This window comes from Bos taurus, chromosome 1 (genome assembly GCF_002263795.3).
Source record: "Bos taurus isolate L1 Dominette 01449 registration number 42190680 breed Hereford chromosome 1, ARS-UCD2.0, whole genome shotgun sequence".
Classification (NCBI taxonomy): Eukaryota; Metazoa; Chordata; class Mammalia; order Artiodactyla; family Bovidae; genus Bos; species Bos taurus.
Window position 1 is genome coordinate 65,919,262 of NC_037328.1, and position 17,200 is coordinate 65,936,461.

Here is a 17,200-nt window from a genome sequence, read left to right on the forward strand (position 1 = left end):
GAATTTAACTTTATCCTTATAACTTCTCTAGGACATAGGAAATGAAGTATTATCTGCTTCCTCTATTTTACATGTTAATAAATTTGCCTGAGGTTGCAAGTTTAGGAAAAATTGAGATCAACACTGAAGAGTATACTAAAAATCATCCCTTTATTTGAACCTGCTGCAGGCTATACATTAAGAAATACACATGGAGGAAGAGTTTGGGGTGGACTTTTGAACTGAAGTCATAGCTATATTGAAGGCTAGGTAGAAACAGATGTGAGGGAATTTTTCTGAATGTAAAACTGATTGGTTGTGAAAGATAATGGAGGTCATTAAATCTCAGGATAAGAAGAGAACTTAAAGGTGAAAATTTTTTGTCATGAACTTGGATAACAGTGATGTCATTAATAGATAAGAAAGTCAGGAGAATTTGGAGAAAATAAGTCTGAGAATGAATACTTGGAATATGAGGTGCATATATGTCAGCTTGAATAAGTTTAGCAGGCAATTTACAGTCTAGACTCTTAAAAAATAGAGGTGGAAGATTCAGCTCTGGAAATCATCTATGTAAATGCATTAGTGAAAGTTTTGGCAGTGAATGAAATCATCAAAGATAGTATTAAAAAAGAGGAGAAAGAGACTTATCTGGGGACAAAAATTGAGGGAGGGGGATGCATATGAATACATCTATATAGTGCCAGAAAGAAAGAAAATCCAGCAAAGGAGATTGAGAAGCAGTCATGAGAGAGCTAGAAAAAGTATCACAGTAACATAACTTCATGAAAAGGATAGAAGAGTATAAAAAAAAAAAGAAAAAAAGGACAGATGACTACCAAAATGATGATCAAGAGTTAAAACAGAAAGATCAAAGAATTTGAGTACAAGAAAAGATACTAGATGTAGATATAAGTGATATTTGAGAAAACAAATCTTTGGAGCACAGTGAAGATAAGACTAAATTTCAAGGGAGGCAAGAATAAAGGCAGTGACACAGATCAGGAATTGACAAAACTATAACCCCACGCAATATCCACTCTACCCTCCACCCAATATAATACTGTATAGCCTGCAAGCCAAAAATGGTTTTTACATTTTCAAATTGTTGAAAAAAGCAGAGAAGAATATTTCATGATATGTGGAAAGTATATGAAAGTCACATCTCAGTGTTCATAAAGGTTTGGGGAACACAACCACACCACTTGCTTATAGATTGCCCATAAGAAAGAGCGTGTACACAACAGGCAAGAGTTGAGTAGTTGTACCCGAGACCACATGGCCTACAAACCCTAAAATATTTACTATCTGACTCTTTAAAAAAAGGTTGCCAATTCCTGAGACAGAGTTCTTTGGGGAAATTTTGGTAAAAAGAGAGATGAGAGATAGGAAAGTAATTCAAGAGTGAAACTGGGGTTTTAAGAGTGTTTTTATTGTTATATTTTCTTTAATAGGGGAGACATGAGTAGAGGTAGTTAGTGGAGGAGACAGTTTTGAAAAAATAAAAACAATCATTTATAGTCTGCTTATTCTCTTATATGTTTCTTATTCTTTATCTGATTTCTTTTCTCAAATTCTTTTTAGAGATTTCTGATGAGGGCCATTCCAGTCTTGTTTGAAAATAATGACTTAACTCCTAGACATGCCTTAGTTTAGAAGGGAAAAAAAAATGTGTGTACACTCCCCTAAGCTCACATTTAGTCACTCAAAATTTTTCTTTTAAATTCAAAGACATTACAATATTGTCACAATTGAAATTTTAGCTTGATAGTGATTTTAGCTTGACAGTGATAGTGAGAATTCCAGAAAAAGATCTATTTCTGCTTCACTAACCATGCTAAAGCCTTTGACTGTGTGGATCACAACAAACAGTGGAAAATTCTTCAAAAGATAGGACTACCAAACCACCTTACCTGCCTCCTGAGAAACCTGTATGCTGGTCAAGAAGCAACAGTTAGAACCAGACATGAACTAGCAGATTGCTTCAAAATTGGGAAAGGAGTACGTCAAGGCGGTGTATTGTCACCCTGCTTACATGCAGAGTACATCATGAGAAATGGCACGCTGGATGAAGCACAAGCTGGAATCAAGACTGTGAGGAAAAAGATCAACAATCTCAGATATGCAGATGATAATGGCAGAGAGTGAAGAGGAACTAAAGAGGCTTTTGATGAAGGTGAAAGAGGAAAGTAAAAAAACTAGCTTAAAACTCAACATTCAAAAAACTAAGATCATAGCACCCAGTGCCATCACTTCATGGAAAATAGATGGGGAAAAAATGGGAACACTGGCAGATTTTATTTTCTTGGGCTCCAAAATCACTGTGGACAGTGACTGCAGCTATGAAATTAAAAGATGCTTGCTCATTGGAAGAAAAGCTATGACAAATCTAGACAGTATATTAAAAAGCAGAGACATCACTTTGCTAACAAAGGTCTGTATAGTCAAAGCTACGGTTTTTCCAGTAGTCATGTATGGATGTGAAAGTTGGACCATAAAGAAGGCTGAGTGCCTTAGAATTAACAGTTTCGAACTGTGGTGCTGGAAAAGACTCTTGAGAGTCCCTTGGACAGGAGGATATCAACACAGGCAATCCTAAAGGAAATCAATGCTGAATATTCATTGGAAGGACTGATGCTAAAGCTGAAGCTCCAATATTTTGACCACCCAATGGGAAGAGCTGACTCATTGGAAAAGATGCTGATGCTGGGAAAGATTGAGGGCAGGAGGAGGAGGAGGTGACAGGATGAGATGGTTGGATGGCATCACCAACTCGATAGAGATGAGTCTGAGCAGACTCCAGGAGATAGTGAAGGTCAGGGGAGCCTGGCGTGCTGCAGTCCAATAGGTTCCAAAGATTCAGAAACAACTGAGTGACTGAACAACAACAAAATACCCAATCAGTAAGACACCTGAGATGTAGTATTCATTTGGATGTGCAAATTCTGATCTATTGTGTATAACTAATTCTGTAACAGTCCCAGTCATTAATCACACCTTCAGTATAGGTGCCATAAGTCATAGGTGATTTTCATTTTCTGTGTATAGAGGAAGTAAAGGAATGGGGAGGAAAGCCACTCCATTCCCAGGCATAGTGAACTAGACACACATCAGTGTATAACCTCAGACCCAGGAATTTTGCCTTAAAAAGAGACAATGGAGCAAGTATGCAGGCAGCCACTTTCTAGTTATAGTGTTTCTGCCATAGTAAAAGATTACAACAGTAGGAACCTGTGAAATGCTGCACAAAGCATTTTGAAATTGCTGGCCAGTGCATTTAATCCAGCCTTCAAGGACATCTGCTAAGTATCTGTGTGGATTAAAATAGAGCTGTACCATAATTTTTTGTGAAAATGATTTTACATGAAGTTCTAGTTTACTACCATTGAGACTTCAAGAAGATAAAAAGAAACAACCATAAAATAGTAGTATAAAAATTACTGTTTTATGTAAAGATCATTATATTTTATATATAGAAATTAAAAGCTTCTAACAACTTGATATTGAAATGTGGATTTGTTTTTTTCCATTCAGCCTACCTAGTCTTCGCCCAATGTTAGATGTTAATTATCTGCCACTGACAGACATGCGGATAGCACGGACATTTTGTTTTACCAATGAAGGACAGGCATTATACCTCGTCTCTCCTACTGAAATTCAAAGGTTAACATACAGCCAAGAGATGTGTGATAATCTACAGGTAGGTCATTTATGAATAAACATTGAACGTAGTTGTAAAAAAGAGAATGAGAGAGAGGTCTAAAAGCTCAAATATTATTAGGCTAGACAATAAACATGCCTGCCCTAGAACATGTTTTGAATATATGTTCATCCTGGTGATGCTACCAAGTTCTACTGTGGTTCCAGATATACACAGAAAAAAAAAATAAGAAAAAAGGGGACGTGGGAAGAATGTGGCGATCATATATATCAATGGTTGTTCTGTTTATTTCATTGTTTGTTTTGCCTACAATTCACAGTTAATAGACTTAAAAGAAACCTTAATTGTGGGCCATACAAAATAAATATATATCCTATAGGTTAGAAATGGGCATTTGCCTATGGTCATAGCAGTAAGCAGAGCTTAGAAACAAAATAAATGTAAAAGAATTTATTTAATCTTGGATAAGTAAATGTCATAAAATTTTAAAAGACATCCTAAGGATTTAATTGGTTTCTCTCCCTTATTTTAGAGAAAAGAAAACTAAAATTATTACAATATAGAGGTTCACAGTATAAGCTCTGAACTGTTTAAGCTGCATTTTGCCTACTGGTATAACTTTGGCTATTTTACTTAATCTACTTGTATGTTCTACCTCGTGTCCGACTCTTTGCGACCCTGTGGACTGTAGCCTATCAGGCTCCTCTGTCCATGGGATTTTCCAGGCAATAGTACTGGAGTGGATTGCCATTTCCTTCTTCAGGGGATCTTCCCAAACCAGGGATTGAACCCGGGTCTCCCACATTGTAGACAGACACTTTACTGTCTGAGCCACCAGAGAAGTCCTATGTTCTACCTTGAAGCATTACTGTGAGAATTAAGAAAGAATTCATGTAAAGCACTGAGAAGAATGCCTGGAACATACTAAGTTTTAAAAATAAATAATAATAAATGTTATTCAACATATATTTAAGTTTTTTATATGCCTAGTACTTGGCTGGGCTGTAGGAGTACAATCATAAACAAGATACAAGTCCCTACCTGCTAGTGTGGAAGGAGAGAGAAATAGATAACCACAATATTCTGGAAAATGGTTGTCTGTACATGGCTCTGCCAGTGCTAGAGAGACACATTAAGAGCGGACTGGGTTAATGGAGCGAAAGGGAAGGGGTGGTTAGAAAAAGGTTGTGAAGGATGAATAGGAGCTGTCCATAGGGAATAGATGGCTGGAGGTGGGAAAGGTAATAATATTCTTGACAGAGCAGAGGCATGTGAAAGCCCCAAGGTTCAGGAAACTGCTAAGAAAGTAGAGTTGGGAAGTGGAGAGAGTGAAGGAGTGCTGATGGAGACTTAGTCAAGAATAGAGCTTGGAACACCTTGTAAGCTCCTTAAGAAATCTGGCATTTATCCCCAGGGCAATAGGAAGTCATTGAAAAGGTTTAGCAAATTTGTTTATTAAAACTAATATTCTGGTTGCAGTATGACAATTTGTTTGGAAGACTTAAGGCTAAAAGTAGGGAGAACAATACGGAGGCATTATTTTTTAAATAATTAAGGCCAGAAATAATAGTGGCTTGAAATAAGACAGCCAACAGTGATAGAAAAAATTAGCATATTCAGTGACTATAAACTGTGATCGGTTGGATTGGAGGCTTATTAGATAGAGGAGTGAAGAAAAGGAAGGAATTAATAATTATTCCTGTATTTCTGGGTTGGGGAACTAAGTAGATGGTGTAGCCATTTCCAAAGAGAAGGGATTTGGGAGGAAAAGCATAGGTCTAGGAGTAGAGGTGAGGGCGGAAGATGATGACAGTCATCCTGCAAGTTCACACACAAGCTGATACTAGCTCACAGATCTGACTCTGGATTGAAGTTCCTCCAAATCGACGGTTCTCAAATTTTCATCTGCTTTAGAAAGACCAAGGGCTTCCCTGGAGCTCAGATGGTGGTGGTCTGCCCACATTGCAAGAGACCTGGGTTTGATCCCTGGGTTGGGAAGATCCCCTGGAGAAGGAAATGGCAGCCCACTCCAGGATTCTTGCCTGGAGAATCCCATGGACGGAGGAGCCTGGCAGGCTCCATGGGGTCGCAAAGAGTTGGACTCAACTGAGCGACTAACACATACAGAAAGACCAAAATAAGTTAAAACATTTTATAGCAAGTGAAGTTAGAAAAAAGTTAGAACAAGTTATACATAGATAACCGGATTAGTATGTAAATAAAGTATGTAAATAAAAATGTAAATTATGATTAGTATGTTAATAAAGCCTGTGAATTCTGTAATCAGGATTAATCTGTAAATAATCCTAGGGTGAATATTAGCTTCCTATGCTTTCTAACTGTAGAAGGAAGAAGACAAGAGGTCATAAAAGTGAATATTTTAAGATGCCAGTTCTTGGAGAAAGGAAAGGAAAGAAAGACGGTGGAGGAAAAAGTGCCAGAGAGAGAGGGAATTAGAAACTAAGCAAAAACTACCACGAAAATATATGGAGAACAGATTTTTCAGCATTTGCATGACGTGCTCTAACATGCCACCAGTTATCTTTTGATCTATTAATTTATCCTTAGTCTAATGCTTTTTTCTTTAAATTTGATATAGGACATGCTGGGAGATTTGTTTACTCCTATAGAGACACCAGAAGCTCAAAACAGAGGCTTTCTCAAGGGCCTGTTTGGTGGAAGTGGACAAACATTTGACAGAGAAGAGCTTTGTGAGTAAACTCCTGATTACAAACTGTACCAAAAAACAGACAACCTCTTTCTAGACTCTTTCTAGAGGGCTTTGCTTCTCTACCATGAAAATTATTTGTTTACCAAACATGAATAGAACTGGTCACTTGGTTTTAGAAACAGTTTAACAAAAATAGTACATGTAATTCATACAGATAATGAGTAAGCTAATAAATGTGTCATTTGCAGGTAGATCAGACCTGCAAGGCAAGGTGAAGGCACTTGGTTACTTAAATCTGAAAAAATGTTTTTGAATCTGCCTGCCTCTAACTACTTCTAGGAAACAAGTTCTTTATTCAGAATTCAAGGTTTACCAATGGTACAGAATAAATCACTTAAAAAATATCTAGCAGAGACTCTGAAGAATAATCATCAAAATGCAGTAAAAAGGAACATTCTCAAAGAGAAATTAAGATTTTTCCAGATTCTCTTACCTACTGTGTGGTCTCTACAGGTCAAAACTCCTTTTTCCTTGAATTTTTAACTATGCAAAATATCTAGGTGCTTCCATAAAATGGACTATTATTCAGCTATAAAAGGTAATGACATTTGATACCTGCTAAACATGGATTACCCTTGAAAGCATCATGCTAAATTAAAGAAGGAAGACAAAAAGGCCACATATTGTATTATTCCTTTTGTACAAAATGTTCAGAATAGACAAATCCATAGAGACAGAAAGTCAGCAGCTACCAGGGACCAGGGCAAGGAGGGACTAATGGGTACAGAATTTCTTTGGGTGGTGATAAAAATGTTCTAAAATAGATAGTGGTGATAGTTGCACAAGTCTGAGAATCAGTTAAAAACTACTTAACTGTACACTTACAAAGGGTGAACTGAGGAATTCCCTGGAGGTACAATGGTTAGGACTAGGTGCTTTCACTGCTGTTACCAGGGTTTGATCCCTGGTCCGAACCTAATATCCCACAAGCTATGCACCGTAGCCAGAAAATTTTTTTAAAAAGGTGAGAGGTGGTGGTGGTGGTGATGGGGGTGGGGGGTGGCAGTGGCTATGAATTTTATGATATGTGAATTATATCTCAATAAAGCTCTTATTTTTAGAAAACTTAATCTAGATTCCACTCCTAATGTTATATCCTTGGGACCACTCACTAAATTTTTATCAAGATAGCTATTTTTCAATTTTTAAAAGTTCAGTTCAGTTCAGCTGCTCAGCCATGTTACACTTTGCGGCCCCATGAACTGCAGCACGCCAGGCCTCCCTGTCCATCACCAACTCCCAGAGCCTACCCAAACTCATGTTGAGTTGGTGATGCCATCCAACCATCTCATTCTCTGTCATCTCCTTCTCCTCCTGCCCTCAGTCTTTTCAAATGAGTCAGCTCTTCGCATCAGGTGGCCAAAGTAATGGAGTTTAAGCTCCAACATCAGTCCTCCCAGTGAACACCCAGGACTGATCTCCTTTAGGATGGACTGGTGGATTTCCTTGCAGTCCAGGGGACTCTCAAGAGTCTTCTCCAACACCATAGTTCAAAAACATCAATTCTTCAGCACTCAGCTTTCTTCACAGTCCAACTCTCACATCCATACACGACCACAAGAAAAACCATAGCCTTGACTAGATGGACCTCTGTTGGCAAAGTAATGTCTCTGCTTTTTAATATGCTGTCTAGGTTGGTCATAACTTTCCTTCCATAAAGTAAGCATCTTTTAATTTCATGGCTGCAGTCACCATCTGCAGTGATTTTGGAGTCCAAAAAATAAAGTTAGCCACTGTTTCCACTGTTTCCTCATCTATTTGCCATGAAGTGATGGGACTAGATACCATGATCTTAGTTTTCTGAATGTTGAGCTTTAAGCCAACTTTTTCACTCTCCTCTTTCACTTTCATCAACAGGCTCTTTAGTTCTTCTTCGCTTTCTGCCATAAGGGTGGTGTCATCTGAGGTTATTGATATTTCTTCTGGCAATCTTGATTCCAGCCTGTGCTTCATCCAGCCCAGCATTTCTCATGATGTACTCTGCATATAAATTAAATAAGCAGGGTGACAATATACAGCCTTGACATACTAGGAAAAGGAGTCTGTTGTTCCATGTCCAGTTCTAACTGTTGCTTCCTGACCTGCATACAGGTTTCTCAAGAGGCAGGTCAGGTGGTCTGGGATTCCGATCTCTTTCAGAATTTTCCACAGTTTATTGTGATACACACAGTCAAAGGCTGTGGCACAGTCAATAAAGCAGAAATAGATGATTTTCTGGAACTCTCTTGCTTTTTCAATGATCCAGCGGATGGTGGCAATTTGATCTCTGGTTCCTCTGCCTTTTCTAAAACCAGCTTGAACATCTGGCAGTTCACAGTTCACGTATTGCTGATGCCTGGCTTGGAGAATTTTGAGCATTATTTTACTAGCATGTGAGATGAGTGCAATTGTGTGGTAGTTTGAGCATTCTTTGGCATTGCCTTTTTTGGGGATGGGAATGAAAACTGACCTCTTCCAGTCCTGTGGCCACTGCTGAGTTTTCCAAATTTGCTGACCTATTGAGTGCAGCACTTTAAAAGCATCATCTTTTAGGATTTGAAATAGCTCAACTGGAATTCCATCACCTCCATTAGCTTTGTTCGTAGTGATGCTCCTAAGGCCAACTTTTCTTTGCATTCTAGGATGTCTGGCTCTAGGTGAGTCATCACACCATCGTGATTATCTGGGTCGTGAAGATCTTTTTTGTATAGTTCTTCTGTGTATTCTTGCCACCTCTTCTTAATTATCTTCTGCTTCTGTTAGGTCCATACCATTTCTGTCCTTCACTGTGCCCATCTTTGCATGAAATGTTCTCTTGGTATCTTTAATTTTCTTGAAGAGATCTCTAGTCTTTCCCATTCTATTTTTTTCCTCTATTTCTTTGCATTGATCACTGAGGAAGGCTTTCTTATCTCTCCTTGCAGTTCTTTGGAACTCTGCATTCAAATGGATATATCTTTCCCAAAGTTACTTCATTAAAATTAAGTAAAACTGAGTTTTATAAATGATGGGGAAATTTTTAATCTTTTATAAAGTAATAAAGTTTCAACGTATGTGTATTAATGCCCATAATGCATATATACCCCATTCTGTAGTATTTACACAGGCACACAAACACACGCACACACTCAGATTTAAAAAAAAAACAACAAAAAACTACTGAGGGCTACAAAGGCTGATAGGAAGATGAACACAGATGATTTGGAATGCCCAGCTGGGCAGAAATTTAAATAAATCATCAGGCCTGAGTTTGGAACAGACACTAATATGGGTTAAATATGAGGTCACAATAAAATTGTGAGCATACCAATGCAGTAATATAAAGAAATGCAATTATGTCATTACTGTATGAACCCCTCCCCCATATACACAATAAAACATATGGTAACCACATCTCAGTCTCTTTCATAGGCATTTTTCTTGGGTAAATGCTAACATCTCCAAATACATATATATCTATGATAGGAGCAAATATGTCTCTCTGTGAGAATTATGACAATAAAATTCAATATAAGTACTTTGTTTGGTCATAAGCCTGACTATACTTACTTGAATTACTGAAAAAGTGTTTTAAATTGCTATTGCTTGAACTCCCAGTTGGGGAAGCTACCGCAGGAAAAGCATCACGCAGCCTCGCGCAGCACATTCCTGGACCAGGTGGTATAGAAGGGATGAAAGGCGCTGCCGGAGGGGTTATGGGAGAGCTGACTCGAGCACGGATCGCCCTTGATGAGAGAGGACAGAGGCTGGGAGAGCTGGAAGAGAAAACTGCAGGCATGATGACCAGTGCAGAGGCATTCTCCAAACATGCACATGAGGTAAGCTGCCTATGTAAATATAGGCATCTTCATCCAGTAATAACTTTAGACATTTAGGTTCTGCACAAGAGAGCCTAAACAGAGATGCCACTCTAAGTAATCATGTGTAAGAGCCAAGGTAACTGGGACCTTGCTCTATGTATTATAATTCTCCTTGGATTGGGGAGAAAAAACAGGGTTTGTTTTTTTTTTTTAAGTATTATATTAATACTTCTTCACCTTAGAGGATGGCTTTAAAGAAAATTATCTATTGGTTCTGATACACTACGATCCCCCCTCAAGAAGGTGTGAGGGGCAGCAGAGGCTGAATTCACACATTCCTTTTTGTCTCAGTCATTAAAAATCATTTCCTGTCAGGCAAATGTTTAGAGCTTGACTGGTTTGTAAAAATATCTATCTGTAGTTTATTTCATAATATAAAGGTCGTTTTAGAAGTTTTGAGGTTTTGGTATGTATGATGTGCTCAACATGAGCTTGGATTAGAACTTTTAAATATTTTTTAACATCTTATGTGACTATTTTTTTCTTTCCAGTTAATGCTGAAATATAAGGATAAGAAATGGTACCAATTCTAAACTTCTAAAGAAGCTATGACTGCTTTGAGAAACCATTATTCAGGGAAACCAAATTTATTCCCAGCATCAATATTCAACTGCTAGAAGCCAGTTTCTTCTACAAAATGTTCCATTACAGTCCATCTGAATTTATCATAAGGGAGACTTATCAGAGACATTGTACAACCCAATGCTGGAATCCTGGTTAAAATCCCAAGATATGGCTGAATTTGCCTTTTCCCACATGGAATGGAGCTATCATCTTGGCATGTCGTTTGCTAAGGATTTACATTTAGGAACTACGGGGAGTCCTTCTGATTTGAAAAAATCCTGTACAAACAAAAAGCATTAATGCACTTAATGAAAAAAAAATGCATGATAAATTAACATCTTAAGAGGAAAAGAAAAAAGCATGTTGTGACAGAAGAAAAAAAAAGATTTATGGTAAACTATTTTTATAAATTGGGCCACACCTGACAATTTAAAAAAAATCTGTGTTAGAAGATATCAGTGCATTTCAAGTACATTTGCGATACCCAACTGACAAAGCAAACAAACCAGAGTCTTTCTGTCATCTATAACTTTCATTATATACTAGGACATTATTGAATTCTTATGTCAAGAGTCTGATTAACATTGTTCTCTCTCCATAATATTTTACATTATTCACAGTTCTCAGTCATAATCAAATATAGCCAGTACAGTAAATTATTCCTAACACAATTATTTCCATCACCTTCAGAACAAGTTGCTATTTTTAGTCACAACCAATGCAGGGTTGGGTCACCTTGAAGCATTTTTTCAGCTTGGCTTATACTCTGCAGGGGAGTTGACAATAGGTTCGGGGAAACTAGACTTACAAGAACAATGCAGTTAGCTTTCAGAACTGATTTCACACACTGGTTTCAGTTTCTAAAGTGACATATTTTTAATGCTCCATTTGTATCCTTGTCTGCCAATTACACAGTATATTACTGTTCAATCCCTGTGGGGTCTTCAATTCAAAGGTGCTCTTGCAGCCTGATACTCACAGACCAAACTGGTCATTCTCTAGTCTGATTCAGTAAAACCTCAGTTAATGTTTTAAGAAAGGGATTCTGACATTTCTGATTAACAAGGGCTTTCATTAGAAATTGCTTTTTGGTTCAATATTTATTACCAGGTTATAAAATGCGGTGGTGTTTTTGCTAGCTTGGATTTAGTCATAGAGAGTGTAATGATACAAAATCAATACTTTGTCACTCAATTGGCTAAATAACATAAGCTACAAGATTATGTCAACAGATACCAAACACCGATTCCTTATTAAAAACTCTGTTAAAAGTGGAATAAAGAATATCCTTAATATGATAAAAGATATCATCAGAACAGAGAAGTAGTAGAGGCCAACAAGACAAGACACCTGCTACCGTTATTTAACATGATTCTGGAAGTCAGGCCATAGAAAGTGAGTATATGCAGATTCTGGGACCCATCCAATAATATGTATGTTGTTCTTTCAAAAATAATCTTTTTAAAGAAAATTAATGGGTTCGGCTCATTAAATTTTGGTTAATCAAGGTCTTAATAGACTTACATTGTGTTTCTTCAGAATTCATCATTTTCCTTAAGTCCAGGATCTTTTAGTAGCCAAAAATAGTATTTGCGTTTTTTTTTTTTTTTTTTTTTTTTTTAGTTTTTAAACTTCTGGTGAATTTGTTTAAAGAGGCACTTTCTTTAATGTTCTCAGTAATTTTGACAAAAGCAAATTAATTTTGAGAAAGAAAACAAATACAAAATATTTTAAAGCATACCAAAAAAAAAAAAAAAATACCAGAAAGGACAAAATAGCATTTCACAGAAGTGCTTAAAACTCTGACTTTAATGAATAGACCAAAAGTTTGTAATTGGCACGTCAATTAGAAGTGAGGTTCTTCTGAAATGCTTGCAAAGAGGTTCTTTTTGTCTTTCAATATAGTTTTTATAAACCCTTTCTTAATGTAAGGGTAACTTCATCCCACAAACTTGTGATTAGTGGAATACAAATTAATGAGGTTTTACTGTATCAAAATTATTTTTATAATTCAAAGAGATAGCAATAACAAGAATGTGATATGGACGTGATTTTTCTCTGAACATTTCTGTTCCGTTGCACTGACCTTAGCACACGCGCACACAGACACACACATACATACTACTACCACCACCTAATCATCATCGTCATCTTTGGAAAACAACTACTGTTGATGCATGGAATACTTTACATCTCTCTTCTCTACTATTTAACTGTCTTGCCTCTACCTTGGAACATAAGAAAAATACTCCTAGTAACTTGAACAATGATAGAGAAAATGACTCTGAGCCTTAGCTGTCATTAAATTACGTTTTGTCTGCTTAAGGTGATATCAGAAGATAAGGCTTGCAGTCTCTACAAGTTGACCTTATCTCCTTATGACTCCCTAAAGAGAGAAGCCTTTCTTAGTGTCCCAGGAGAAAAATGGGCCTTTAGCATTATAATTCATCATGAGAAATTGGAAGTATATGTTTCCCTGGTTCTAATAATGCCAGCAATAATCCCTACCAATAAATTATCCATTAACCCTGGAGTTTGGAGGGATGGATGACTGATTCATCATTTATTTTAATCCCCTGCAAAAGCAGTACTATCAGCTCTGCTTCCTACACTTCACTGAGACCCAGACTTAGTGCCCTGGTCATCATCAGGGTCTCTGTCTGACTTTGGAAGGATGGTGACAGAACTGAGTGAGATGTTTTCTGATAATTTAGTCAAAAAGATGATTTTTCAAACCTTTCATATAGCTTTTGAATGATTCTCAAATTAATAAATCAGAATCCAGTGTCTCTACTACTCAAAGATACTAAGGGATTATAAAGGAAAAAGTTTACTGTTGGAGTCCTTTTATAAAAATGTGAACCATATGTCTGTTATCTACATTAAGGGGTTACCATGGCTTTGAGAAAGGAAAAGGAAAATAAAGATTATGTCCAAGGTTGGCTGAAGGAGATTAAGAAGAGTAGACTAAAAATCCTCTCGTTGGTTTAGGATCATTGGGACAACCCAGGAGTTTATCTGTATGATTATAGTCTGTCCTTGTGGGAAGACACTGTAACTTGATCACCTTTGTTCACAGAGGGCAATGCCAAAATGTTCCTGCCAGGTCTTGCTCTTTGCATCAGGAGAAACACGGTAGCTTCGCGGCTTCTTCACCTCTGTCCTCTGTAGCCCCAACCCCACTTCTGAGCAGTTACTGTTTCACAGACACACTGCTCCAGATGTCAGAAATACATGCCAGTAAGTCAAGTATTTGGACTGCACCATTGTAGGGAGCATGGTTGTAGAAGTTTATTGTATATATTTGCAGACAACGTAGCCCTGAAAGGACAAAATGCAAAACAGGAAAGGTCTGGCTTGGGGAAGAAGAGGAAGTGCCAACTCAGTACAGGTAGGCTTGGGCAGAGAGGGACATGGGAGCCAGAGTGAAGTAGAAGAAGCTTTGATGGAGAACTGAAGCACAGCTGGTCTATTCAAACATTTATGTAGGAAGTGATTCTCAACTTTGGCTGTGCATAAGAATCACCTAAGGAGCTTCTAAAATTCCCAGTTACACCAAAATCTTTCAGAGTGGAAACCAAACATCAGTACTTTTGAAAGCCTCCAAGATAGTTCCAATATCCAGCCAAGGTCGATCACCTCTACTAAGGGAGACGCATTTATCTATACTGGCGGGTGTTCAAGCCCCACTTCTGAGGCATCAAGGAAAGTAAGATATTGGCGATACAGTGTTGGCCAGATTGATATCTGTGTTGCAACCCAAAACAAATCTGTACACATTTCTGACCAGGCAGTGCTCCATTAGCTATTAACTCTGTCTTCATGATTGTCTCCTAGTGACTTTGCCACTAATTATTCCAGTTCAAACATCTAGATTTTGATTGCCTTACACATTGTGACATCAAAAGACACCAGAGATATCATAAAAGTTCAACAGCATTAACACTAAGTGGAAAACTAATTCTTACTAGTTGGATAGCAGAAATTCTCAAAACAATCATATACTAAATCAGGTCCAAATTTATTATGCATTCTTCATTTGAAGGAGACATGGGTACCAGTTACCTGTTCTGCCATAGTGATATTTTATTGAACTTGATCTTAGCAAGAAGAGAGGACATCTCTCCTTTTTTGATTGTTGTCTTTGCTCCCAGGGCAAAGGATTTTGGATTTATTTCCTAAGTTACTAGACATTTATTTAAAGGAAGAAGGCTTACAACTCACTATGTGGCTTCCAGTGCCCTGAAAAAGTGCTTTCACCTTCAAAAAGGGAGAGTCTTCCTATCCAAGGAAATACTAGTCAATGAAAAAATGGGAGTTCCGTTCTCTCATCTCACACTGCTCCCCTATGGTATGGGCCCACCCTTCTCAACTACAAAGCCAGAAAATGAACTAGGTGGTGGTTCTTGACAAGTGTACACAGGATCAAAATCTCTAATAACCTATAATTTTTAGTACTTAATTATGTGGTGTTTTATTCTAGGAAATAAGAAACAGATGATATCATTGATGTATCTTTCTTTCATCTTCAGAATTTTTGCATCTTTTCAGAAAACGACAAATTACTATTTTTCTGTTGCACTCAGCAATTGTGACTATACTTAAAATTCTTGTAGTCTGTAGAGATATCAATAAAATTGTATATGTTTGTACATAGATGCTCTCTTATGTTATGATGTCATATACCACTAATGATTGTTGCAAAGATTAAATATGGACAAAGGTAAGACCCTCATTTGCAACACTGTGAACCATGGTTTTGCAAGCTATAACTGTTTTAAAAAGGGGAGGTGGGTGGGGGAGCTATGTACAGTATATGTATTTGAACTAAAATAGAGAAGGGGAAATAAAACCTAAACATCACCAACTCAATGGATATGAATTTGAGCAAACTCCGGGAGATAGTGGAGGACAGAGGAGCCTGGTGTGCTGCAGTCCATGGAGCTGCAAAGAGTCAGACACAACTCAGCAACTGAACGACTACAGCAAAGTTCCCCAAACTGAAAGATTTTGCTAGAGTTTATTAATCTAAAATGGGAGAAATAAATAAGATGTATTTACAAATTCAACATTCATGGCCACTTCCTCACTTTTTTTTAAGTTCAAACCTTAATCCCATGCAAGAAAAAAATAATCTATTATAGGCTTATACTACCACCTACATCACGAACATACACTAACCTGCACCTCCAAAAGTCCCCCAGGAAACTGCATTCTCCTGCTCCTCTGGCTTTAATCCGCATGGTTAATTCCTCTTCTGCATTTTCTTTATATTTACTCCACTGTGGCCTTAGCAAACTAATCTTATTTTTTCAAATGCTGTCTAATTATTCAGAAACTATTTCCCACCACCACCATTTCCCTCCTAATTTTGGTTCTGTACAAAGATGGCAGAAAAACAAACCAACCCTAGCCTAAAGAACATTTTTTGATTAAAAGTAAAACTATGAAGACAAACTCTTCAAAAATCCAAATACCCAGTCTCCCCTTCAGAACCTTCTCAAAAGGATCCATTTACTTCTTCACCCTCTTTGAATTACAATCACTCAGGATTTGTAGATTTGTAATTCAATGTCTAAAATACTGATTTCACTTTTCCCCTTCCTTTTCTCCCTCATTCTTCCCTTCCTTCCTCTTCTCTTTCCCTGTTCTTTCAGTCCGAAAGTCAACCAACCTGAGCAAGTTGTTTCTCACAGCCCCGTAAAGGGACCGCACTGGAACAGGGTGAAAGGGACAGCCCGACGCACAGAGCTGGAGTGAGGAGCAGGGTCAGCGCTCAGGCTAACAGGTGCCTGTGTGAGGCAGGCTGAACAGGGCAGAAGCCAGCCCCGCGGATCAGGAGATTAGAGACGGAGCAATTAAGTAAATTACTGAGGATGCAGGAAGCAGTTTCTCCCTGTTGGAGAAGTACAAATAAAAGGGAAAGCAAAAATGATCCCTGTAGTATTAGAATTTGAACCACCTGTGTGAGTTTTACACACACACACGATATTAAAAAAGTGTGTGTGTTGTACACATGCATATCCTAATTCCAAACACAGAGGACTGGGAGCATCAGCCAAGGAACCAGGAGCACACCCAGTACCTAGACTTTAATTTCTGAACATTTTTCTCTGCTAAAAGGAACTGGGGCTTCTTGAAGAAATAGCTGGTTTCAAGGTTGGAACATGTTTTTGTGCCAGAAAATACTCAATGAACCATGTGGATGTGTCAAAAGGACATATAAGTCAGCTTGAAAGGGAATATACAGGCCAAATCAGGGATAATTGGTGTATCAAAAGTAATGATAGTAAGTTAATAACTCATGAGTCCAACTGATGTTAAGTGATTAATTAGGAAAAGAGAGAGCTTTTCTTTACTGTAAAATGTCAACCAATAAATGTGGATAGAATTTTAAAATTTCTCTTTGGCAACCACTGTAGTAAT

At 37.7% G+C, this 17,200-nt stretch overlaps 2 protein-coding genes across 11 annotated transcripts in view; one reads left to right on the forward strand and one right to left on the reverse strand.

Moving 5' to 3' along the window:
* STXBP5L (syntaxin binding protein 5L) overlaps positions 1-15,843 on the forward strand; it is a 327,745-nt gene extending 311,902 nt beyond the window's left edge. For 3 of the 9 annotated variants that reach the window (XM_059885479.1, XM_005201410.5, XM_059885491.1), the window contains 4 exons: positions 3,514-3,679; positions 6,240-6,351; positions 9,948-10,168; positions 10,702-15,843. In XM_059885479.1, the coding sequence (XP_059741462.1) occupies positions 3,514-3,679; positions 6,240-6,351; positions 9,948-10,168; positions 10,702-10,743 (541 nt within the window). In that variant the 3' untranslated portion in view covers positions 10,744-15,843. Of the gene's footprint in view, positions 1-3,513; positions 3,680-6,239; positions 6,352-9,947; positions 10,505-10,701 lie in introns of those variants that run through there. The other 6 variants (XM_059885478.1, XM_059885476.1, XM_059885481.1 and 3 more) reach the window with 4 other exon arrangements.
* The window catches only part of POLQ (DNA polymerase theta), a 250,619-nt gene that overhangs the window by 119,898 nt on the left and 113,521 nt on the right, over positions 1-17,200 (reverse strand). The window lies entirely within an intron of this gene.